The sequence below is a fragment of the Bidens hawaiensis genome, unplaced genomic scaffold, assembly GCF_021521415.1.
Source record: "Bidens hawaiensis isolate Kalapana, Puna unplaced genomic scaffold, B.hawaiensis_p1.1 tig00025013_1, whole genome shotgun sequence".
Lineage (NCBI taxonomy): Eukaryota > Viridiplantae > Streptophyta > Magnoliopsida > Asterales > Asteraceae > Bidens > Bidens hawaiensis.
Window position 1 is genome coordinate 102,313 of NW_027493976.1, and position 25,074 is coordinate 127,386.

At 34.8% G+C, this 25,074-nt stretch overlaps 4 protein-coding genes and 1 non-coding gene across 5 annotated transcripts; 4 read left to right on the top strand and 1 right to left on the bottom strand.

The window, feature by feature from the left end:
* The first annotated feature begins 644 nt into the window (after positions 1-644).
* On the top strand, positions 645-4,481 carry LOC143570617 (serine/threonine-protein phosphatase PP1 isozyme 2-like). Its single transcript, XM_077056226.1, has 4 exons — positions 645-1,037; positions 2,042-2,601; positions 3,723-3,934; positions 4,265-4,481. The coding sequence occupies exons 1-3, from the start codon at positions 839-841 to the stop codon at positions 3,894-3,896; spliced, it is 933 nt and encodes a 310-aa protein (XP_076912341.1). The 5' UTR covers positions 645-838; the 3' UTR covers positions 3,897-3,934; positions 4,265-4,481.
* A 1,106-nt stretch (positions 4,482-5,587) lies between these two features.
* TRNAV-CAC (transfer RNA valine (anticodon CAC)) lies at positions 5,588-5,661 on the top strand. Its single transcript has one exon. It is a non-coding gene; the product is annotated as a tRNA-Val (tRNA).
* A 4,808-nt stretch (positions 5,662-10,469) lies between these two features.
* On the top strand, positions 10,470-14,936 carry LOC143570615 (methylsterol monooxygenase 2-2-like). Its single transcript, XM_077056224.1, has 7 exons — positions 10,470-10,564; positions 11,690-11,827; positions 12,158-12,303; positions 12,457-12,576; positions 13,374-13,586; positions 14,466-14,546; positions 14,639-14,936. Exons 1-7 carry the CDS (start codon positions 10,535-10,537, stop codon positions 14,712-14,714), a joined length of 804 nt encoding a protein of 267 aa, XP_076912339.1. The 5' UTR covers positions 10,470-10,534; the 3' UTR covers positions 14,715-14,936.
* A 2,240-nt stretch (positions 14,937-17,176) lies between these two features.
* Positions 17,177-17,671, bottom strand: LOC143570624 (uncharacterized). The gene has a single exon (XM_077056229.1). The coding sequence runs from the start codon at positions 17,669-17,671 to the stop codon at positions 17,177-17,179; it is 495 nt and encodes a 164-aa protein (XP_076912344.1).
* Positions 17,672-20,052: 2,381 nt separating this feature from the next.
* Positions 20,053-20,466, top strand: LOC143570625 (protein AGENET DOMAIN (AGD)-CONTAINING P1-like). Its single transcript, XM_077056230.1, has one exon. The coding sequence runs from the start codon at positions 20,053-20,055 to the stop codon at positions 20,464-20,466; it is 414 nt and encodes a 137-aa protein (XP_076912345.1).
* Positions 20,467-25,074: the final 4,608 nt, after the last annotated feature.

A 25,074-nucleotide genomic window follows, 5' to 3' on the forward strand; every position in this document is an offset into this window, starting at 1 on the left:
ACTACCCGATTTACTTTTAAATCAAAGAAAACTAAGAGCTTTAATACCCCCACCACCATTTCCACAGTTACCACATGGCCGTTAAACACCATCTTATTTCGAGCCTTCCATAAGCACCACAACGAAGCAAGACAAACCGCGTGAAAAAATTTTGCCTTTCTTTTAGGAAACTTAGTATACTTGTATAAGTCAAGAATATCTCGAATGTTAAACGTGGAGCTATGAGATACTTTACACCATAATATAATGGCCTATCAAACCGTCTAAGCCAAACTGCAAGAAATAAAGACATCCTCGGTTGTCTCGTCCAATTCACCGCAATCCAAACAGTCCATATGGCCAACCATAATAATACCCCGGTTACCCCAGTTATTTAAAACATGCAACGCTTTAATTCAAAAATAGGTATAAACTAAAAAGCAATAGTATAAAACAAAAAGGATTTGGGGAACAAATAACCAAAGCCACCATCAAAATTCCGAGCAAATCAAAACCCTAGATTTCAAATGTCATGAAATCCCCAAATTCAAAATTATTATTATTACCACCACCAAACTTTGATCATCAAATTTAAAACCACAAACCGCTACAATCTATCTTCGTCATCCTCCGCCATTAACAACACGATTCCTCAATGTTTTCGTCAATCGCCATGTCTCCATTCACACGCCTCACGCACGTGATCACAATCTCCAAAACACAACACAATGCCCTAACCACAACACGCTAATAATAATAATAATAATATTAATAATATTAATCGCAGAACAAATTTGGGTTTTTTTTAATTAATTGATATCTGTTTTACGAGCTAGGGTTTAGAGATATTAATATATCGATGGCTCAAAATGGTCAGGGGATAGACGGTGCCGTTTTGGATGATATTATTAAGCGCCTTTTGGAGTTCCGGGAAGCCCGGACGGTTCGGCAGGTTCAGCTTTCGGAGGCGGAGATTCGCCAGCTTTGCGCGGCTTCTCGAGAGATATTTCTTCAGCAGCCTTGTCTTTTAGAGCTTGAGGCTCCTATTAAGATTTGTGGTAATGGTTTATAACCTAGTTTTGTTATAATTGTCGTTTTATTCGTGTAGAATTTGTGTTGTTAATTGATCATTGAGTAGGTGCTGAATTGTTGGATATGAATAATATGATATAGAATTTGCTTTGCTAAGTGGTATTGAAGAGATGTGGTATTGTGCCTGATGTTAAGGATTGGACTTGATCTATAGAATTCGGATTCATGACGTCGGGATTGTGTCCGGTTGGCTCACGGTGCTTCGACTACAATGTAAGGTTGTGGAGATGGTGCGTTGTGACCACGGTTAGATGCGAGTGTCGTCAGCAAAGCGGTTATCACCGTGATGGTGATGACATGTCCCATCTGATGCGTGGTCACAACATGCACTCCACACAGCTTGCGATGTAGAGCGAAGTACCGGGGGTGGACCTGACACAATCCGGATATTAGGATTGACTTTTGTAGGTTGAATCGATCCGGGACATCAGGTTTGGTACCGTGTTTCTTTGGTTACTATTTGTTGAATTAGATTATCGAGGCCTTGATGAGTTGATGGTGCCGGTAGTGTTGCATGATTCTTAATAATCATGAACAGATGGATTGAATTCCCTCTCTATGAATGATACAAATGATAATGATGTTTTCTGAATATAATACATATACGTAGTTGCATATTCCAAAAATGAAAATAAATAAAACAAGGGTAAACGCGGTTCCGCATTCCAATCTATCGTCAAATTGCCAAAATCAAATGACATTAATCTCAAACCGACTTGTTTCAGTTTGGTAGGTTTCAATGGTGTTTAACCACCTCTAATTGTATGTGTTATTTGGGGATATCAAATGAATTTAGACATTAATTGTGAGAACTTAATTGGTATCTATATGTACATTTGGCTAATAGTGGAATGGAATATGTATTTTGACATAGTGACTGCATGTTATTTCTAGTAATTAATAATAATTTTGTTCACACATTTACATATAATTGTTCATATGGTTAAGCTTTTGTTTCTTTAAAAACCAGGTGACATTCACGGACAATATGGTGATCTATTAAGACTATTTGAATACGGGGGCTTTCCTCCCGAATCAAACTACTTATTCCTTGGTGATTATGTGGACCGTGGCAAACATAGTTTGGAAACTATATGTCTTTTACTTGCCTACAAAATCAAGTACCCCGAAAACTTCTTCATTTTAAGAGGCAATCACGAGTGTGCTTCCATTAACCGAATCTACGGTTTCTATGACGAATGTAAACGCCGATTCAATGTTAGAATTTGGAAAACTTTTACCGATTGCTTCAATTGTTTTCCTGTTGCGGCTCTCATTGATGACAAAATACTATGTATGCATGGTGGTCTTTCTCCTGATCTAACAAATCTAGACCAAATCAGGAGCTTACCTCGTCCATGTGATGTTCCCGATACGGGTTTGCTTTGTGATTTACTTTGGTCGGATCCTGATAGAGACGTCAAAGGTTGGGGGATGAATGATAGGGGAGTTTCTTATACTTTTGGTGCAGATAAAGTTGCAGAGTTTTTAATGCAGCATGATATGGATCTCATTTGTCGTGCCCATCAGGTTATTTGATATTATTATTTTATATCTTTTATTTTGATATTAGAGGTGGTAAACGAGGTGGGCCGGACAGGTTGGTTAATAAGTCGAAACATATGTGGGCCAGACGACTATTTTTTTTAGTGCGAGTCAAAACTGGCTGTGTTATTGAATTTAATAGCATTTATGTATTACAAATTTACATATGATTACAAAAACTATATTAATAAAATTCTTTTTTATTAATACCATTAATCTATATTTTTTTTGAGTAATGTGATTTAAGAGGTTCTGAACACTTAAATACCCTTGCATCACTTTGGAGTAAGGTTGTTCACAAGCCGAACGAGCCAAATCGAGCAACAGTCTGCTCGAACTTGGCTCGTTTACAAACCTAGCGGTTTGGCTCAGATCAAATTACAAAATCGAGCTAGATATTAAGACTCGAACTTGTTTGTCTTGTAAACGAGCACCTCGGTTTCAACTTAAAATTTGGTACAAAGTTCTCAATTTTAAATGTCAACAGTGCTAAATTGTCATTCACTCAAGAGTTCCAACTCAAGCCCAACATTTTAACAAAAACACATATAATACAAGTTTTTTTACAAAATGCAAATTTAAAACACAAATTAAATGATAACTCAAAGTCAATATTAAAAGCTCTCATTTTCAGAAGATCATATTGGGCTAGTAGTTTATAGTATAGACTATAGATAACTAGGTAGTGGGTCAATATATTGGTATTTATAATTGTGTGTGTGTATATATATGTATATAACATACATTACAAGATAATTTGAGCCAAACCAGCGGGTGCTCGTCTGTGTACACGCAGAACTGAGCTGCTCGGCTCGTTTACAACCGATTTGAAATCGAACAACATTTTCTGAGCTTTTTCCTTTCTACTTACTTTGGAGACGCTCGCCCCATTCTATTTTTTAACCTCAAATATTTGTGTCCCGTTTTTCTTGAATTTTATAAATAAGTGATGTGTTTAAGATAATTACAGAAACAATATATTGAAGTTCATCTTTTGACCTATTAGATGTCAAATGTAAACTTGGTCAACTTATTATTCAGTTAATGGGTTGAAATTGATATATATATTTGAGGTTTTGACGTAGCGTGAAACTTTGTTTCTGCAGGTTGTAGAAGATGGGTACGAATTCTTTGCTGATAGACAGCTTGTGACTGTATTCTCGGCCCCGAATTATTGTGGCGAATTTGATAATGCTGGTGCGATGATGAGTGTTGATGAGAGCTTGATGTGTTCTTTCCAAATCTTGAAGCCAATTGATAAAAAACCTAGATTTGTATGACTCAGTGACCAGAATTGGTGACCTTTAAGACAATTAAGGTTAGTATCAAATTTAATCATATGCTATACACATACTAGTAACATAATATTATATTATTTAGTTAATTGTATCATAACTATATATACAAAGGTATTTTTATTATGTAACATACATTTGCTATGCTAACCAAAAGTTATCATATTTGTAAAATAGTGGGCTCTTGAGTCTAACTGAGCTTGATATATGAAGCTCATGCTTGTTTATTCAACGAACTTGTTTTTAGGCTCGAGCTGGCCTGAGGCCATGATCAACTCAACTGATATATACCCTAATATTATATTATGTATGGGAATCTTCTTGTATGTGTGAATTGTGATGATTGCTTACAGATATTGGAATGCTGAAGATGGAGGATAGCAACATTGAACATTGCTGACTTGGAGCATCCTTAAATGTTTGCTGTTGAGCTGGCTTTGTGTCAACATGTTGAAAGACCTTTTTTTTTTCTTTTTTGGTTTTAGATTTGGTGTTTTAAGGTAAGGATGGCTCTAGATTATCAGATTGCTAGTTTTTCGCTTTAAAAAAGTATTAATTAGAGTCTTGTTTCTAATCTGTTAAGGCAGTTATTTATGACAATGTACATACATTTGGATCTAAAAGCTACTTGTGGAAACCTCCGAGTAGCTACTTTTGTTGATTGTTTTGACAAAAAGAAAATTGTCATTTTGTGCAAAATATATCTTATGTTAATAGCGTAAGGCGAATTAAGTAGGGGCTATGTTTGTTACATTTTAAGGGATTTGGTATCGTATTCCATTCCCTGTATATTTAGTTCGAAAATGAGATCCACAACATATGCAGATTCATGGAATCATGGGTATGCAAATGAGTTGCTTGCTTAAATGTCTCTAAATTAAACTTGAACTCGATTCAATAACTAGTTTCTTTGATGTAGGCTGTGGCTGTGGTAGCTGTTGGCTTTCACTTATCATAACATATAGTCATAAAATTTCTTTAAACCATTTAACATATATATTAAACAGTAAACATATCATGTAATAGTAATAACTAGGGATGATAGCTGCACGGTGTTTGGGATGGGCATTAGTAATCCCAATCCTGTTGGGTATCGGGTATCTCTTTAGTCTTTAGCTTGTTTAAAATTGCCCGTTGATATTCAAAATGTATTTCTTGTGATTTTGTTTTATATAGTTTGATTACCCATGAAAGTTACAAAAATAAAAACTAAGCATTAATGGAATAGTAGTTACTGTATTACCAAAGACAAAAGACATATGGTTTGAGCTGTGTATCATCTAATACTTTACATGTAAAGTTTTGTAAAACCAATTCCACACCTAGTTCCATATCCAAATAACCACCCTATTATCAGTCTTGAATTTTTTAAGTTCCGGATTCGCTCACATCAGGTTCTAGTTAGTTTGCCATCCTTAGTAATAACTATAATAAGCTTAATCGAGTGCGAGTCTATTGAGAAGTAGCATATACAAAACATTTTTACTAGTTCATCATATTCGAGTGTGATGCTAATCCTCTGCATCAATCTCATGAAAAAAAATATAGGTTTCAGAACTAAAATTGGATTCATATTCAAACGTCAAGACTGTTTCACGTTGTCAATTTTTTGCTTAATTAATAAACAGAGACTATATTATTATCAAATTTTCAATTCAACCAACAATCACATGATTGTCTGGGTGGTGTAGTCGGTTATCACGCTAGTCTCACACACTAGAGGTCCCCGGTTCGAACCCGGGCTCAGACATTTATTACTTATTTTTTAACGTTTTTATTTTTGAATTTTATCAAAAGTTTGAAATGTTATTCAAATTTTTTGGAAAGTTAATCTGAGTTATTAAAATTATGAAATAATGATGTACATAACTTGGTGTTAATTTAAGCGATCCAACTACCAACGGAAAAGACAAAACCTTTAAAACACCAAGGGTTTTGGATGTCTTGAGTTCAATTCTTTCAAACGACAAAAATTCGCTCTTCAGGAAAAAATGGGCGATCCAACCTTGACACAAGATCCGGTATCTTACAAACTGGGCCAATTTCACAAGTTGTTTAGATCACTTTCTATTGACACACATATAAATAAAGTATTTAGTTAAATTTAAAGTTCAGCGAGTAATAAGATAGTTTTGAGTTTAACTAATAAGATATAAAGTGGACCAAGTGACAGTAAATAACTAGTATGGTGGTTGGTGTACAATAGGTATGATTATGCTTATGACGTTGATGGAGAATGTGGACCAAGTGAGTGACCATTGCTATAAAGCTTGGGTCGTGCTTTTAGCCCAATGACATGATATTGTGTTAAATTTCAATTATTTCCACCTGAATTGGGTACATGTATTTGCATAAAAATTATTTAAGAAAACATGAATTAAACTTTTTTTTTAAATAAAGTCAATTCATTAACGGATCCAATTACAATATAGAAGAGGCAGGTAATTGGGCAATAAGCTGCGCCGCCACCCCCTTTTGAATGGCAAAACTGATCATACTGAAAACAAAGTTATCGTTCTTCGGCGTCGTTGAGTTACTTGCACGACTCGCTGAACTATTTTTAAAAACGTAGCAGCATCGGGGGCAAGGGACCCAAAAGTATCAAAAGCAAAATGAATGAAGGCATGTTGATTCTCAACACACGCCTTCTCGTGCTTAGCAATTTTTCCTGCTTCTGCCTTAAGCACAGCTTACCTAGCAACAAACCCGGTGTCCCTAAGCCCGACGAGAGGGGACAACCCAGTAAGGTCCACACAAACATGCTCCCCCGCCCATCCAAACACAAGAATATCCGCTGGTCGGAGAGTATACCTTCCTTCACGCGGATCAGACAAGAATGTCCTTCACGCGGATCCGACAAGAATTAAACTATTTTGCATTATATAGCCGTCAATAGAACCCCATCATAACCACAAAGGGATGTGATTAAAAGATTGTATGTTTTTTATTTAGGATCATAAAGTAATAAAATTGGGGTTTATCTAATTTTCATGGGTATTGCAAACTGAAAACATGTATTTCAACGGGTACTTGCTATGGTGGCAGTGGTGTACCCGCCCGGCTATCACTACCGAGGGGGTGGGCTACCGCTGAAGATGCCCCTACCCACGAAGAGAGTGAGACCCAAAGACAAGGGGTATGGTGGACAAAATAATAATGAATAGTTAGGCTTAGACTTTGGGTCTTTTATTTGGGGTTAATTTAAGCGAGTCAAATGAGCAAGCCTTCCTTGACACGAGCTTGCTTGCTTATAAACCGAGCGAATTTCGAACGAGTTTCGAAGCACGCTATTTAGATATTTGTAATTTTTTTATAAGTGTATGCTCTTTTTCATTCTAGTTGAAGGTGTTTGTAATTATGGAGGTGGTGTTATGTTTTTTTTTTTCTTAACGAACATAGAACATGGATAGGGTTGAGCGTTAGGCTTGACATTATTTTTTCTTGAAAACATAGTTATAGAGAAACGTCTAGCCTTTTACCTCCGGTCATGATCTGGACTCTATAGGGGTGGTGTTCCCGCTCTCTCCCTTTCCACTTATCGCACCCGTTTTATTCTTTTCTTCTTAGATTTATCTTACTAATTTAAATAACATTTCTAAGCTTTAACCAATAGACAATCATACTAAGCAATAAGCTATATATAAAAAAATTGAACATTGCAATCTTCTAAATAAGAGAAAAATCTTTAATATACTTATTTTCATTAATATAATTTATTTCTTTGCTTTAAAGACACAAATATAACTTATAGTCATCAAAATAGTTTAAATCATATTACAATTTTCATTATCCACCAAAGTCCTTTTTGAAAGATGTTTCGTATTTTAATTAAAAGTAATATGCTAAATTTAGTACTTCTATTGAGAGCATTAACAAATCAAGAGAAAATATAATTGTACTTTTTAACAATTTTTGTAGTAATTTTCTAACATTAATGACGTTAATGATATAACTTCTGAATAGTTTTTCTACCCTTTTCACGTGGTCGTACAAACTACAAAGCCAGCGTGGCCCATTACATATCACTAAGTTTGTGAATTTTTCTTTTTAAAGAAAAGGCTCATTCACATTTTAATAACACAATCAAGACATAATTATGAAATAATGAAAATGATAATCATGTTTTACGTATCTGTTTTAAACAAGCAACAAAACTATCTATCTATATCTACTTATATATCAACTTTTTTCAACTAATAATGACTTTAACTGATATATCCAGGCATATAAATTTTTTTCTTTTTAGATTAGTGGATTAAAAGCAGATAATAATGACTCAAACTAATATGATACTCGATAACCATGTATTCCACATATTCACGTATATATTACAATCCAGGCATATAAATAAATTTTTTTACATATCAATGAATTAAAAGCAGATACCAATCAAACACCGAGTACAACATAATGATAAATACATATCTATCTATAATATATATAAACGAAAACATAAAAGTCATACGTGACGCGATGTAGTCGCTCCCCTTTTTTTGGAGTCACCAGATTTGCTTGAATTTTAAATAAAGGTTTTTAATACATTTGACCCGAATTCACGGATATGAGTCTCATCAAACCCATATATTTCTTAAACGAGTTATAACATCTCATTAAATTAAAAACTAATCTCACTAAATATTTAATATAAATATAAAGTAGGGATACACTAAAAATTAATATATGATTTATTTAAATATATATATATATTATTTATAATTAAAAAACCAATTTAAAATAAACCGGTTTTGGGTCTCATCAAACTCATATTTATTTTATAACCGGGTTATAACATTTCATTTATTTATAAAACAATTGATCATCAAACCATAAGTATATTATTAACTTTCATTCAATAAAAAAAATAAAAATTTAAAAAATAAATAAATATTAAAAATAACTAATATAAAATAACTTCTAACACGAAATAAAAACTAGTTATTTAAATAAGACAGAATTACAAATTTTGTCCTTTAAAATAAGACGAATTACGGTTCGTGTCATTTTCTAAGTTTCCTTGCAGGCGGTGTACTTTAAACATTTTTTTCCTGCACGTTATGTCCTTTACGCTAACTGGGTTAGAAAAACTCAGTTAAATACCCTCACATGAGGCGCATGTGAGGGTATTTTTGTCTTTTCGTCTTTCTGACTCCATACTCTTTCCACTGTTCCTCTTTCTCTCTCTAATCTAAACCACCGGAAAGCTGCTCTGCTTTCTCCGGTGATAACTAACTCCGGTAATCCAAGCTCAGATTGATTCATCATCATAGCCTTTATCATCTAAATGAGATGATTACAGGGCTGCCACCGCCACCACAATACATGGCCAGAACGTCGCGGCAACGGCAGTGAAAACCCCATTTTCTGTACTTTTTTCCACTGTACAAATATATAAGTCAACATGACACCACCAAACCGCTGCCACCTAGGGTTGCAAAATTGAACCCAGCAACAGTAGGGTATTATGAAGTGTGACACCGGCAACGAATCCTCAACACTTAACCAATCGAGGCTTAGTCCATTCGACAGCTGCAACATCCGTTGCCACACCAAAAATAGAGTCATCAAAGCCATATCATAAACCGCAAATGCTTCTCAATCTAACCCAACTCTTAATCGAGTTTCAGTCTGCTCAACAACTGCAACTAATGCCATATGCATCAACCAACTCATATAATTGAACAAGACCGAATCGTAATTGTACCATAATCAAACCAAAGACAACAATGTCTTACTTGACCGATCGAGGCCTGGTCGGTTCGACAGCTGCAACGTAAGTTGCCAGGCCAAAAATCGAAATCCACCTCCCTACCATACCTCCGCAACCACCACACTACCGCCACCAAGGGTTTCGAAATTGAACCCGGCAACAGCACAGAAATGATCGATGGAAGCGAGAAAGAGGTTCGCATCTCAGGATCTCTCTTTTAATCGGATCGTACTTACGATCTAGGGCGTTTAAGAACCGGAACAATTTTTGTTTAGCCCTAATTTGGGAATTAGGGTTTGAGAGTGATGAGTGAAGTAATTAGTGAATTAGGGTTTTGTACAGAAACAAAAGCTTAAGATCTGCAAAATGAAGAAGTTGTTGCAGGGTAGGCAAAAAGACCAAAATGCCCTCACATGCGCCTCACGTGAGGGGATTTAACTGACTTTTTCTAACCCAGTTAGCGTAAAGGACAAAACTTGTAGGAAAAAAAAGTTTAAAGTACACCGCCTGCAAGGAAACTTAGAAAAGGACACGAACCGTAATTCGTCTTATTTTAAAGGACAAAATTTGTAATTCTGTCTTTAAATAATAGAGCATTCAAGAGAAAAAAAATTCATAAAAATCTACGAGAACAATACACACCATCCATGATGTATCGAAAACGTACACCTTGTAATGCATAAGGTACAACTCCCGCTCATACAAAATAAGCCTGTCCATGAAATACCCCAAAAGTAGCACACTGCTGTCCTGGGGAGTGAGTGAGAGTTAGGCATTCGTTCATGAATAATATATATAAAAATATATAAATACAACTATCATTAATATTATTATATTCTAATTAATAATAATAAGTACAAGTACAAGTAGAGACAGTGTGTGCACGAGTAGCTCCGATTCATTCTCGCCGGATTCCATGGCTTCCGTCGTCGAATCTGTTTGGACGGTACCTTTAATTTAATATTATCTCTCTCTCTCTCTCTCTCTCTCTCATTCATTTTTCCGTTAATATTATTCTTCATTTGCCCTAGATTTGATCTCATTCACTTACAATTTGTATTACTGATGTGTTGGATGTATGAACGGTTGTTATTCGATTTGAATCCATTCTAAATATCTATCGCATTCATCTATACGTTAGCTGATAGACACAGTTACAAGTTCATATGTATTATAAGCGGTTCGATTTTGAGATTTATGAAGTTATGTTAGTGTAATTGCATTCGCTGTATAACTAATTAACTATCACTGGATTTTACATGCATGACATTGATGAACTCTGAATTTGAAATGCTAGAGATGCTAAGTGATCTGGTTATTGTTTGATCTTCAAGTTGTGATTAGGTTTACTTCATATCATGAGGCTATGTTGATAGTTAGGGCTGTAAACGATCCGAACCGAACACTGGCTTGTGCATGTTCGTGCGTTAAGCTTTTATCGGATAAGGAAATGAACTTGTTTGTGAACGGCTCACGAACATAAACGAAATGTTTTATAATTAATTTGCTTGGGCTAGTCGAGAATGGTCAGTGTCAACGGTTCGGTCCGGTCCGGCAACCAAGTTTGTGTTGGTGTTTTTTTTACATTCATATTCATATGTTATTTTTACATATAAATTAATCATTTAATACTCGTATATATTTTTTTTAATAGTTAATAATTTACTTAAAACTATATAATAAGATTAGAAAAGTCATTAAAAAAATCAACAAACGTTAACGAACATAAACGGAAACAAACACATTATCAAACGTTCACGAACACAATTGGACAAACACGGCTTTTGTTCGTGTCCGTTCAATTAGTTAATTGAATGATATTCCTTGTGCGTGCTCGTACATTTATTAAACGAACGCACATAAACGAACTTCTTGATAATGCATCTTTACCGCTTAGTTCATTTCTGAGGAATAATAACAGCTTGCCTTCCAGCCATACCTGTGTTACTTTTTTACGTGAAATAAATGGATTATTCTTGTTATAAAACTTGTAGATTCTTGTGGTTTGACTTTGACACCAAGATGAGAGCTTATTGCTGACTCTGCTTCTTAACTTTTGTTTTATTTGCAGTATTTGATCACCAATTTCAGTGACTTTCAGTTATCATGCCTTGGAAGTTTTTTGCTTCATGAATCGGTCTTCTTCTTATCTGGACTTCCTTTCATTTACTTAGAAAGGGCTGGATGGCTCCGCAAGTACAAAATTCAGGTTTGTTAATACCTTTTATTAGCATTGAGCTGCTTTAACCGTTTCAACCTAATCTAATATGTGTGCTGTTACCCATAATCTGAATCTGAACCTATATGAAATGAGTGCTGTTCAAGAGTGAATTTAGCATAGTTTTAAAATGGACATGAATGCTGAAAAAGGATGAGATAATCATAACTAATAATTGGAAATCTGAACCTATGTGGTGCATTTGAGAAGGCTCAATGAAAGTGACAATTAAATTGTAACATTTTGTATCACATTTTGATGGTCAATGCAACCCAACTATGTTTGTATAATATTTTTAATTTATAAGATATTCTTATGCAGACGAAGAATAACACCACTGAAGCTCAAGATAAATGCATTGCTCGCCTACTACTCTATCATTTTTGTGTCAATCTGCCTGTTATGATTGCTTCTTATCCTGTTTTTAGATTCATGGGAATGCGAAGTAGTCTCCCATTACCATCCTGGTATTTTCTAGTTTTCTTTCTTTTATAATAACAATAAAAGTAATAACAATAATAATAATAATTTATCTTTTCTTTTGATAATTTAATCCATCTTTATCTTATTATACTTGATACATTACAAGTCTTTTACTTTTCTTAGTTTATATTGTGCAGGAAAGTAATGTCGACACAGATACTATTCTACTTCATAGTGGAAGATTTTATATTTTACTGGGGACACAGAATCTTGCATACTAAATGGCTGTACAAGCATGTCCACAGTGTCCATCATGAGTAAGTAGAGGGGGCTAAGGGTGGCAGGTTCAGGTCAAAATGAGTGATTTTCAGCAAGAGTTGGAAAGGGTCCGCCTGGTAAAGGTGTACATGAAACCGAAAAAACCGATCCGAGACCGAAAAAACTGAAACCATACAAAAACAGACGGGCTGGTTTTATGTTTTTTCTAAAACCCAATTTTCAGTTCGGTTTTGGTTTTGCATGTAATTAAAACCGAAAAATTCGACTGAGCCGAATTTTTGTATTTTCAGTTTTTAATTTGAAGTTATTTAAGAAATTAATAAATAGTGTACCCAAATATTTTAGCCCAAATGTATAATAATAGAATTATTTAGGACGAATATTTTTTCAGCCCAAAAATTTCAAGCCCAAATGGCAAAACTGGATAATCTGAACCGAACCCAAATCGAACGTTTTTTCAGAAACTTAAAAACTGGAATTTTGGTTTTTGTTTCAGTTTGAGGCTTTGAGCCCAAAACCAACCCATGCACACCCCTACAGTCCGGGTTGACCTGCAAACACTTATTTGTCCATTTTTTCTTTATTTTTTTTAATCGTTACAAAACTGTATTATTACATTAATAGCCTAGTTTTCTTTAATAAAATTATTTAGAAGGTTGTATAGATTAAAATACAATGCTGAGAACCATCCAAGTTTCAATCCGTTCAACCTGTTTCCTTTTTATCTACTTTATCTGATCTGACCTTGTTATAAATGAATGGGTTAAAATATTTTCCAATCTAATACTAAATGCATTTCAATGCCACTATATATGTTATATTCGATATGTGACAGGTACGCAACACCTTTCGGATTGACTTCAGAATACGCTCACCCTGCTGAAATCTTATTCCTCGGGTTCGCCACAATTTTCGGGCCAGCCATTACGGGCCCACATTTGATAACGCTTTGGTTGTGGATGGTAGTTAGAGTTTTGGAGACGGTTGAAGCACACTGCGGTTATCATTTCCCATGGAGCCCCTCAAACTTTCTTCCTTTATATGGCGGGTTAGTGTATTATGCATAAACTTATGAATTGGCTTGTAAACTAAAATGAACACGAATGGAGCATATTCGTGTTCATTTGTAAAAATTTTACTGAACAGATGATCGAACAATAAAAGGAACGAGGTTGTCTTGTTTGTGTTTGTTTATGTTCGTTCATTAACTGCAAAAACGAACGGTTGATGAACGTAACTAAACATAGATGAACAAACAATCGAACATAATTGAGCTAACACCAATTTAAAGTAAATGTGAACAATGTGTTGGGCTTAAAAAGTTATTAAAACTAGATTATGTTGTCACGAGCCTAAAAAATGTAAATGATCATATTAACAAACGTAAACTAACGAACATAATGAACGTTTGTTGAACGTTCACGAACATAAATGAACATCCGAGACATGTGTTCATGTTCGTTTGGTCAACTTTAACCAAACAAACAATTGAACACGAACAATTAAACAAATGGGGTTTTCTTGTTCATGTTCATTTGTTAAGAAAAGGAGCATGCCCGTGTTTGTTCATGTTCATTCATTAACAGTATAAATGAGAGTTTGACGAACGTAACTGAGCTAAAACCAGTTTATAGTAAATGTGCACAAGTCACAACAATGTATTTGGCTTAAAAAGTTATTAAAACTAAACTATATTGTAATGAGCCCAAAAAATGTATTTGAATACGTAAACGGGCATAAATAAACGAACAAGACATGTGTTCTTGTTCGTTCGCTCGTTCAACTAAATGAAAAAAAAATTGTTTGTTTTAATGAACAAACTTTCTGCGGAAAGGCTTACTGAGTGTTCAGTTCATTTATAAGCCTACTTGTTATTCATCATTATCTTCAGATTCACTAAATATCATTTTTTCCATAAAATTATCAGTTCTGATTTTCATGATTATCATCACCGTCTTATCTACACCAAATCTGGCAACTATGCCTCAACATTTGTCTACATGGACTGGTAAGATCCAGAATAATATTTTTTACTGGTTAATCTAATTATAAAACATAACCTGAATTGACCCGTTTATAATATTGACATCCTTTTGTCAGGCTATTTGGTACCGACACCGGTTACAGAAAACTGAAGGCGTTAAAGAGTGAAGAGGATAAGTATAAAGAGAATTAACGCGCCCAAAACGTAGATTTTGGAATGTTTTCGCCATGCATCGTGACAAAGGTCCCGTCGTTTCTTGATTGTGAATTCATTTATTGTTGCATTTTTCGTCTTGTATAATCATATCAGTAACAAAATGAAGGCACTTGATCCTTTATATCTCATCATGTTTGTGGTAGACCATTTAAAGACACTTTGGACCCGTGCTTGCCAGACACTTTGGACCGGGTTCAAAATGGGTCAGAACAGCCACAGTTTATCTATCGGTTCTGCCAAAATGAGCGGGCTTGGCAGGTTTAAAACGACTTCTTTTTTTTATATAAATAGTTAAAGTGTTAATATTTTTTATATAAATAGTTAATGTGTTAAATATGATTAGGAAACTATTTTTCTAACAATAATAATTGAAAAGAATGTTAGAAAACAGTTTATAAACCAGTTTGCCGAGCACTAATTTTTTTTTTCTCAGTTCATTTATCCTTTTATATATAAGATATAATTTAAACTGTTTGTATATTAATGGGTTGTTAACATAATTTATCTAATTTGTGACACTTTTTAGCAGAGTATTATTTTAAATGTCAATATACTATTTCCGAAAATGATATTTCAATATTAAAATGAGAAACTTAATAAATATTGCATACGTTTGTCTGTTTCAAGTTGTGAGGGTATAAGTCCGGTGTGTGTAATGTGTTTGAGAATGTATGAGTTGTCGCTCTAAAAAACTAATAAGCATAAAAATATACAAGTAACTGTATAAATATGTTTAGTGTTGTACATCAAATAAAATGAAAGTTGTCTTGCATTTAGAAAATAAAAAATAAGTGAATGTTTTGTTTTATGACTTTATATAGAAAAATTAAGTTTTTTTAACGGCCATTTGAATAACTTATATGCCACTGTCTCACTCGGCCATTTGGACCCTCTATTCTTTTTAGGGTCATGCTATGCATACACCAGCTCCTGGTGTGGGAATAAGGCTATACGGCTCGTATAGGGCCTATACGACTCGTATAGGCCTAACTTATTGACCTGTGTACGAATGTGTCAGTGTGACAGCTTTTTGCAGTCTATACGAGCCGTATAGATTTTCTAGCTCGTATAGCCTACGTAACTCGTCTGACCTATACGACCCGTATAGGGTCTATACGACTCGTATATACAGCATGTCAGCATGTACTTTGACCAGAGATATTTAATTACTTTTCTGGTCTATACGACTCGTATAGAATCTATACGACCCGTATAGACCAGGTATCAGATTTTCTTTCTCAAACCATGTAAGATTTGTGTGTTGCTTTGTAAGATAATACCAAAACTTGTAGTCGTTATTATATCATCGGGTGTTTAGATGTTGATGTATTTTGAACTTTATGTTTTGGACCTTATGTTTGGGACCTTTTGTTTTGGATATTATGTTTAGGTCCTTATGATTACATGTTTGTTTGGTTGCTTAATTAGTTATCGCGTATGGATTATTATAATTTTGCTTATTTATGTTTAAAAAGTTTTTCTTTTACAAGCGCAATCAATTAGAGTAAAAAAATAAAGATAAAGTATTTAAATACGTTAACTAATGCGTCACCCGACAACTCTTGTTTCATATGTCTTGTGTCTAAAAGGCATTAAACAACCATTATATTATAAATTATAAAGACTATATTTCAAAAGCTGAATTAACACGAGCCAAAACATCTACACCAACAAATGAATCTAAAAAGTCGTTACCCCGAAACGCTCATGTTGTACGTAGGTTCTTATGTATATTTTTATTTTGTAACCAACTCGGGTGTTATTTTTAATATTATGTAATTTTAAAATTGAAAAAAAAACTATACGAGTCAAATAGAGCCTATACGAGTCATATAGCCCTATACGAGCTGTATAGGGGTTATACGATACAAAAGAATAAAAACTGACACTTCTGCTTGAATATGACTTGACTATGCACCTATACGAGTCGTATAGAGCCTATACGACTCGTATAAGCTACCCTGGTGTATGAATAACCAACATGGTGTATGTATAACCCAAGCCTTCTTTTTATCAATCTTTTTTGTCACAAGTGCATTCAAGCTTCAAATAGAAAACCACCACTTTACAAATGAAATACGGGGCAAGATACGGAATTAATTAAGGATAATTACAAAACTGCATATTGCACTATTGCAGTCATACGTAGTCTTTATGTTTGACGGATATAGAACTAAACTAGTAAAAGTGAAGGTTTGCATAACCATCTTTTTTTTGTTTTTTTTTTTGGAAATGCAGTATTTTATATAAATAAAAAAACAGTCATAGCAAGTAGCTAGAACAAAAAAACACAAAACATTACACAATAGAGGATTCTTAAAGTACTCGATCCTAGAAATATTACATTTACGATTTCTGCTACTATACCATAAGAACGAGAAATGTAAAATTTCATCAAATATTGTTTCTTTGTTATGCCGAGTCTTCTCAAATACCAGTTAATTTCTGAATCTCCAAATAATCCACCAAGTGACAAAAATAATCATCCCGATCAAATCTTTCTTATGAGTTTGAACTCTTAACGTGTCCCACCAAGACATCAGCTCAATCGGAACCAAAGAGGAAGACAATGGAAGGCCAAGCCAAGAAGCAATAAGACCCAAAATCCGATTAGCCACCGAGCACATACCGAAAACATGGTCAATAGACTCCTCACGATCATTACAGGCAGGACATAAACAGCTCGGAATGTCTATACTCTTACTCACCAAATTGACTCTCGTAGGAAGTCTTTTAAGCAACACCCACCAAGCACAAATATTAACTTTTCTATGAAGAAATTTGAACCATATTGTCTTTTGAGCCCACGATGGAAGAATAAAGTCATCAATAACCTTCCTAACACCTTTAACCGTGAAGTCTGTCATATCCCCAAAACTCCAAACCCATCTATCTTGAGAATCCGTTAAACTTACAAGTCCTACTTCAACCATCAAATTATCAAATTGTTCACTTTCTCTTCCCCTCTAATATCTCTTCTCCAATTCCAAGAAACACCATCTGCCCTTTGATTAACAAAATATTGTTTGTCCATTTCCAACACATAAATGCGAGGATACTTGACCGCCATACTACTTGTCCCCCAATAGTCTAACCAAAATCTAGTTTCTTGGCCATTTCCTGTCTGTTTTTTGAATAGCCGAAAGAGAAATTACTTCTAAATCGTGTAGTTTATTAAAGGAGTTACACATAGATGACCACACACCCGAACCCTAACCCACTACTGTCACGATTGTTAGGATTCATTTCAACCCCATAGATGGCTTTGATCAACTTAACCAACAAACAATTACTATCTGAAACAAACCTCCAACGCCACTTTTGTAAAAGAGCCTTGTTAAATGCCTCCAAGGAACCAATCTCGATACCTCCTTTCTCTTTAGAAGCCGACACTTGTTTCCAAGACACCCAATGAATTTTTCTTTCGTCATTTTTAAAACCCCAAAAGAACTGAGACCTAATTCTTTACAAAACCTTCAAAACACTTGGAGGCACAACGAATAGGGAAAAAAAATAAATTCCCAACGCTCCAAGGACCGAAGTGTTTAAAAGAGCTCTAGCTCCAATAGATAATAAATTTGACTTCCAAACCGAAAGACGAGTTTTGAATCTATCTATGATTACCTTCCAATCTTCAACCCTTTTCATACTCGAACCAACAGGTAAACCCAAATAGGTGAAGGGAATTTTAGCCCGAAGACATCCTGTCGAAGAAGCACGTAAAACCACCTCCTCATATGGGACTCCCACTCCATATAAATTAGATTTGAATAAATTTAACTTTAAATCTGAAGCCAAATAAAAACACTTCAAGATCTGAACAATACCATTTATATTCGCCTCCGACCATTCCCCAAACATATAGTGTTGTCTGCATAAAATAGATGAGATATACGCCCTCCATTTCTACCAATCCGAGCTCCTTTAAAAATACCCGCTTCAATAGCATCCTCCATGGCCACGTGTAACCCTTCCATAGCTAGTAAAAAAAAAGAAATAGAGATAAAGGATCACCTTGACGTAAACCTCGATGCATCTCGAATTCCAAAGTCGGGCTTCCATTAACAAGAATGGTATGCGTAACTCCTTTAATAAAAACTACACGATTTAGACGTAAACCTCGATGCATAACCATCTTATTATCGCAATTATGGATTAAGGTTATATCATGTAATTAAAACTGATATAGTAACAAACGACCTTCCAGTAAATGTAAAGTTATATACACATGACATGATTAATAAAACAATACATTTTTCTCAACGGCTTATTAGATCACTGATTCATCCGATCATCTTCATTACACCATCATAAGAAAACCCAGTAAAAACTAATATATATATATATTTTTCTTGTATTTTAATTTGACAAATAATAATTCAGAGAGTCCGAAATGATTGAATTTTGTTGTACGTGTAAGGCCCTACAACAATGTGTCAATGTGTATTTTAAAGTACGTCGTCCCAAAAATTAATTTTAGTTGTAAACATGTCATAATGAGAGTTAGTGTTGAGTATGGGTGGAGTCGGTCCGAATATAAATTAAACTACATTAGTAATAAGTCACAACTAATAATTACTATTTTAGATTTTTATAACTTGTTCTGATCACAGACAAGTGTTTTTCCAATTATAGCAGCTGTGTTCCATTTTATATTTAAGGCTGAACCAAATCATGACTATTTTTATTAGTAAATTCAATCTAGTTTTATATCAACCAAAAAAATGAAAAATAACCGAGGCTACTAGGGACAAGACCTGAAAAACTAAAACTCAAATATTTCTAACCAATCACATGACAAATCAAAACTACCTTAAACAAAGAGCAAATTCCCAAAATAGCCATTTTCTGGAGAGAGAAACACCAAAATAGCCCGTGAGATTTAAAATTCTTAAAATAGTCCATTTAATCTCACGTATATGTTAGTTTAGGAGATTCCCAGTTAATTTTCGTGGTTGAATCAGATTTTGACAAGTGTCCACCAATCCCACTTACCACGATTTTTTTCAACCCGGATCTGTCTGATACGTTATATTTGTAATATCAAATATAACCTCAAAAAAACCAACTGTGACGTGATGTTTCAAGCTATTTTTATCGGCAACGTGAGTTTTCTAATTTATGGTTTTGAAAGGTTTTTTTTGAAATTCATCTCCTTGGATGAATTTCAAATGAATTTCAACGTCGGAGACGATTTTCAATCAAATTTTACAATTTAACTGCCAAGATGATTTTCATTGGACTTTAAACTTTTGTTCATACATTATATAACGTGTTGATTATTTTCATTTCATTTCTCACAAATCAAACAAGAATGAAGTTTAAGCGCGGAGATCCGATAGAAGTTGTTGATATGGGGCCGGGTTTCTTGGGATCATTTTATGATGGAACCATTATTTCACGAGTTGGGAAGGAGACATACATCGTGATTTTCCGGACACTGCTTGAAGCTGATCAGTCCGGTTTGTTACGAGAATTTGTGAAAGCCGATAAAATCAGGCCGAAACCGGCCGATGTTCTTGTTAGTGCCTTTGATCTTGGTGAGAAAGTTGATGTGTTTGCAAATGATGGTTGGTGGGTTGGTCGCATTATCAGCAAGGTTGGAGAAAGTGAGTATCTAGTTCATTTTGACAGCACGAACCGGGACATCCTTTACCCGTTTTCCGACATTTGTGTTCATCAAGACTGGGATGCAGGAAATGAGGTTTGGGTGTACCCTCGTAACTGAATGGTGTTTGGAGTAGTTGAAGGTATGTGGTGCATGTTTGATGGTGTAATAGTTTGTGTAATCGTTGTTGTGGTGTAGTTGAAACATGTTTTGTTTTGTTGGTGTGGTTAAATGTTAGGTGATAATGTAATGTTTAACACTAAGTTTTCAACTTATTGTTTTATTTTAATTTGATGGTATGTTTTTTAAGCTACTTTGTGTTTTATGTGTAGGAAGTGGTAACCAAAATATAAAAAAGATTAGGCAATAAAACAACATAAACTAATCTCATCAAACTACAGTCTTTTTACAAGAAACGAAATGAAAACTACAATTTCGAAGTTATACATTAGTCGATTTCCATATAATCAACACCCTTTTCGTCTTCTTGATTTTCTTTCTTTGAATCGGTTTCTCTTTTATTTCCAACCTGATTTTCATGGATCTTCAATCCCCTAAATGATTCCTCCCTAGCTGCGTCTATGTCAAAGTCATCACCATCCCATATGGCAAACGGATCATCTGTTGTTTCGTGGACTTCGGGTGGGGGCAAAACATTCTTTCCTTCGACGTGCATATCTTCGAAAATGTGTATGAAGGTTTCGATGTCGTCGAACTTATCAAGATTAGGGAGAAGACTTGTTTCTTGATTGTTGAAGATCGGTTTTGACATTGTAATGAGTTTCACAACTTTAGGAAAAATTGTTGTGTATTTAAAATAAAAGATTTTTAATAAGAATTATTGCAGCACCGATAAATTTTGAACGAAATTTATGTTTTACGTTACTATGTGGCCCAAAAATGTACTCTACGTAAAATTATACCCGGTTTATTTGTTGAACGTTAAAGTATTTCCAAAAATAATGTAGTCTACATTATTGGTGGTCCCGATAAAATAAGAACCAAATTTATGTAATACGTTAAAAGATGGTTCAAAAATATGTTCAACGTGAAAATGTATCCGGATTATATGTTTTACGTTAAAGTTTCCCAAAAATATGTTTCATGTCAATTATTGGTGGGCCAGATATAATAAGAACCAAAATTTATGTAATACGTTAAAAGATGGATCAAAAATATGTTAAACGTTAAAATGTATCCTTAATATATGTTTTACGTTAAAGTTTCCCAAAAATATGTTGCTAGTCAATTATTGGTGGACCCGATAAAATAAGAACCAAATTTATGTAATACGTTAAAAGATGGTTCAAAAATATGTTCAACGTGAAAATGTATCCGGATTATATGTTTTACGTTAAAGTTTCCCAAAAATATGTTTCATGTCAATTATTGGTGGGCCCAATATAATAAGAACCAAAATTTATGTATTACGTTAAAAGATGGATCAAAAATATGTTAAACATTAAAATGTATCCTTAATATATGTTTTACGTTAAAGTTTCCCAAAAAGATGTTGCTAGTCAATTATTGGTGGGCCCGATAAAATAAGAACCAAATTTATGTAATACCTTAAAAGATGGTTCAAAAATATGTTCAACGTGAAAATGTATCCGGATTATATGTTTTACGTTAATGTTTCCCAAAAATATGTTTCATGTCAATTATTGGTGGACCCAATATAATAAGAACCAAAATTTATGTAATACGTTAAAAGATGGATAAAAAATATGTTAAACGTTAAAATGTATCCTTAATATATGTTTTACGTTAAAGTTTCTCAAAAAGATGTTGCTAGTCAATTATTGGTGGGCCTGGATACGTTCCGAATGAACGAGAGGACAACTGTCGGTTTCTGGACGTAAATTTTCCAACTTGGCTTGCGATTCATGGATACAAAGTAGTGAAGGAAAAATACAGGGAATCGCCCTTTAAGAGGGTCTGTCCGGAGAACGTACCTCTTCAGGCACCGCCTTTAGGTGATTGCGGTGTGTGGGTGTGTTTATTCCTTGATCGTTTAACAAAAGGTGAGGATGTATATCAACTGGACGAACATAACCCGAAGGTTTCAAGTGAAGTGGCAAAGGAATTTCGTTGGAAGTTTGCCCACATGTTGTTTGAAAACAAGGTCAGACAGTTTGAACAGTCGAAAAAGCCGCTGTTGAATGATGTTTCTACTGACATGAGGTTGGGATAATATCATAACTAAGGCTGGGGTCGTGTAGGTTGTGTTATGTGTTTAATATAAGACTATATTATGTTATGTAGTTTATGTTTTTATGAACGTTTGTATGGAAGCGGATGGGTGATACATGTTTTTGTGCAACACGGGGGTCGATGCTATGTAATCACCGAATTTTCAATATATAAACTATGTTTCCGCTGTATGTAGTAGATTCATGTCTTTAAAAATGTAGTGTCTAGTGTTCAAATTGTATTGTTGTATGAATAATCTGGTGGCCCAAACCCCAACTACTTTTGCCATAACAAGGCATGCAATTGCATGCAGACCTAAAGTAAAACAAAACTTCTTTCATCCATGCAAACCCTAACACATACCAAAAAAACCTTCCATATATAGTTATCGTTACAAGCGTTTACAACAAAAAAAAGACACACAACAAAATGATACGCCTACATACAACCCATAAGCAAGTTGATAACCAACATACTTAAAACGCGTCCAAATCCACAGTCATGGCTTCAGATTGTGATGCACCGGCTACTTGAGACTTGTAAAAAACATTAGTAGTCTTGGTGTTATTTCTAGAGGATGACAACAGGGATTTTGGTGGTTGTTTACACGACGTAGTTTTATGACCGGTAGCATGACATCGGGTACAAACACTAGGAGCCGTTACCTCATCCCTAGACGGGATACGTTTATTTTCCCGTGGCCTCCCCGCTTGTCTTTTATCCATGTGTGGGGGGAGTAAAGGAACATGATTCTCTGGTACCACCTATTCAGATTCACTTGACACCGGGTATATGGGTTCCATATAGGTAGATGCAAGGAACTCTTTGGTATTGTAATCCATTGCCCAGTAACCACAGTCTGTCATTTTTTAGAATCTGCTAACCGATATTACATGCCCACAAGGTAATCCTGACACTTGCCATTTGCGACACTCACATGTTCGATTCAACAAATCGACATTGCATCGTCTGCCATTGTCGTCCACGTTATAATGATATTCGTCTATGCCCGTAACCTTCCACGATCGACTTTTTTCTCGTTTTCTTCTTGTTCTACTTTCAGCCCATGTTGTAAGTGAATGACACTTTGTTTCTGTGAATAAGCACGTACAATTGTTAACTTTAGTAATTATGCATGATAATTAGTGAATGTGAAAACAAACTTTACCTGCGTATTTTCGCCTTTCATAAAACCATCTTTTTTGTAGATCCACAAAGTATTGTACTAGTTCCGTAATCGGATATTTTCTTTCATGTAGAGACAAAGCGTTCATAGATTCCGCACTATTTGAGGTCATTATGTTATAACGGCGAACGGGACAATGGGATCTAGCCCACTTTCCAAAACCAATCTTGGTAAGGGTATCCTTGACGGACGGTTGTTTTAAACAAAGTAATTTAAAATGGCGATTAAAATCGAATCTTCTATACGCTTTACATGCTGCCCAATATATTCGTTTTTCAGGTTTGCCCTTTAATCGTAGATTAACCAACAAATGTCTACAACAAAACCCGTGATACGCAAGGGGAAATGCATCCATTATGCCTAACTCAATTGATTTTGCTCGATCGGAAATTATTGCTAAGTTGGGATGGTCACCTACACACTCTCTTAGGTTGGTTAAGAACCACGACCAAGATTCACCACTTTCACTCTTACCTACACCGAAAGCAATGGGAAAAATTTGATTGTTACCGTCCATACCGACTGCCAAAAACATTGTCCCTTTAAAGGTCCCTTTCAAGTGAGCCCCGTCGATACGCAAACACCTAATAAAACTCCGAATCTGAAATGATAAGTAAACAATACGTATGTAAAACAAAACAGCAATGCATAACAAATCTTAATAACCTTATACTAATGACTTACCGCAGCACCAAGAGAAACAAAGGACATCTCAAACCGGTTTGACTCATCTCTAAGGACAAGTGTTCGAGTACCTGGATTGGAAACTTCTAAATTGTGAAAATAAATGGGAAGTCTCCCAAACGAGTCGTCGGAGTTACCAAGAAGTTGAGTCTCGGCATGAACTTTACCTTTCCAAGCTTGTTTGTATGACAAATCAACCATGAATCTTTCATTCATAATGTTGACGATATCTTTCCCTTTAACGTTACGTGTGCTGTCTTTCAACATGTACTTAACACAATTCGCAACTACGTTTTTATTTGCATTACGATGGTTAGGATGCAACGAACTTCTGGAACATGTATGGGCCTCATCAAAATACGTTATGTAAAATGCTTTAGTGTCATCGACGTTACGTGACCGCAACCTCCACCGGCACCCATCAAACTTACAACGCACATCTAATCGTGTTGTGTTAGATCTAGAAGTGATGAACTCAAAGCCCTCATTTATAGCCATCATTCCAAACTCAAGTTGCAAATCGTCTTTGGTCATAAACAAGTTGCTTAAAATAGGATGCGAAGAGGTGGATCTTTCTTTACGTTTGTTTCCAATTTTTGAGTTAGAAGGACTACCTTCATCAATAAGCCGGCGACCTTGTGTAGAGACACTACCAGTAAAATCAC

Excerpts from the sequence above, each read along its gene's own strand:
- LOC143570617 (XM_077056226.1), top strand. The coding sequence starts at position 839 with ATGGCTCAAAATGGTCAGGGGATAGACGGTGCCGTTTTGGATGATATT. Across the intron at positions 1,038-2,041 it reads GGCTCCTATTAAGATTTGTG|GTGACATTCACGGACAATAT; the intron begins GTAATGGTTTAT and ends TTTAAAAACCAG. Across the intron at positions 2,602-3,722 it reads TCATTTGTCGTGCCCATCAG|GTTGTAGAAGATGGGTACGA; the intron begins GTTATTTGATAT and ends TTGTTTCTGCAG.
- LOC143570615 (XM_077056224.1), top strand. The coding sequence starts at position 10,535 with ATGGCTTCCGTCGTCGAATCTGTTTGGACG. Across the intron at positions 10,565-11,689 it reads TCGTCGAATCTGTTTGGACG|TATTTGATCACCAATTTCAG; the intron begins GTACCTTTAATT and ends TTTTATTTGCAG. Across the intron at positions 12,577-13,373 it reads GTCCACAGTGTCCATCATGA|GTACGCAACACCTTTCGGAT; the intron begins GTAAGTAGAGGG and ends GATATGTGACAG.
- LOC143570624 (XM_077056229.1), bottom strand. The coding sequence starts at position 17,671 with ATGGTTGAAGTAGGACTTGTAAGTTTAACGGATTCTCAAGATAGATGG.
- LOC143570625 (XM_077056230.1), top strand. The coding sequence starts at position 20,053 with ATGAAGTTTAAGCGCGGAGATCCGATAGAAGTTGTTGATATGGGGCCG.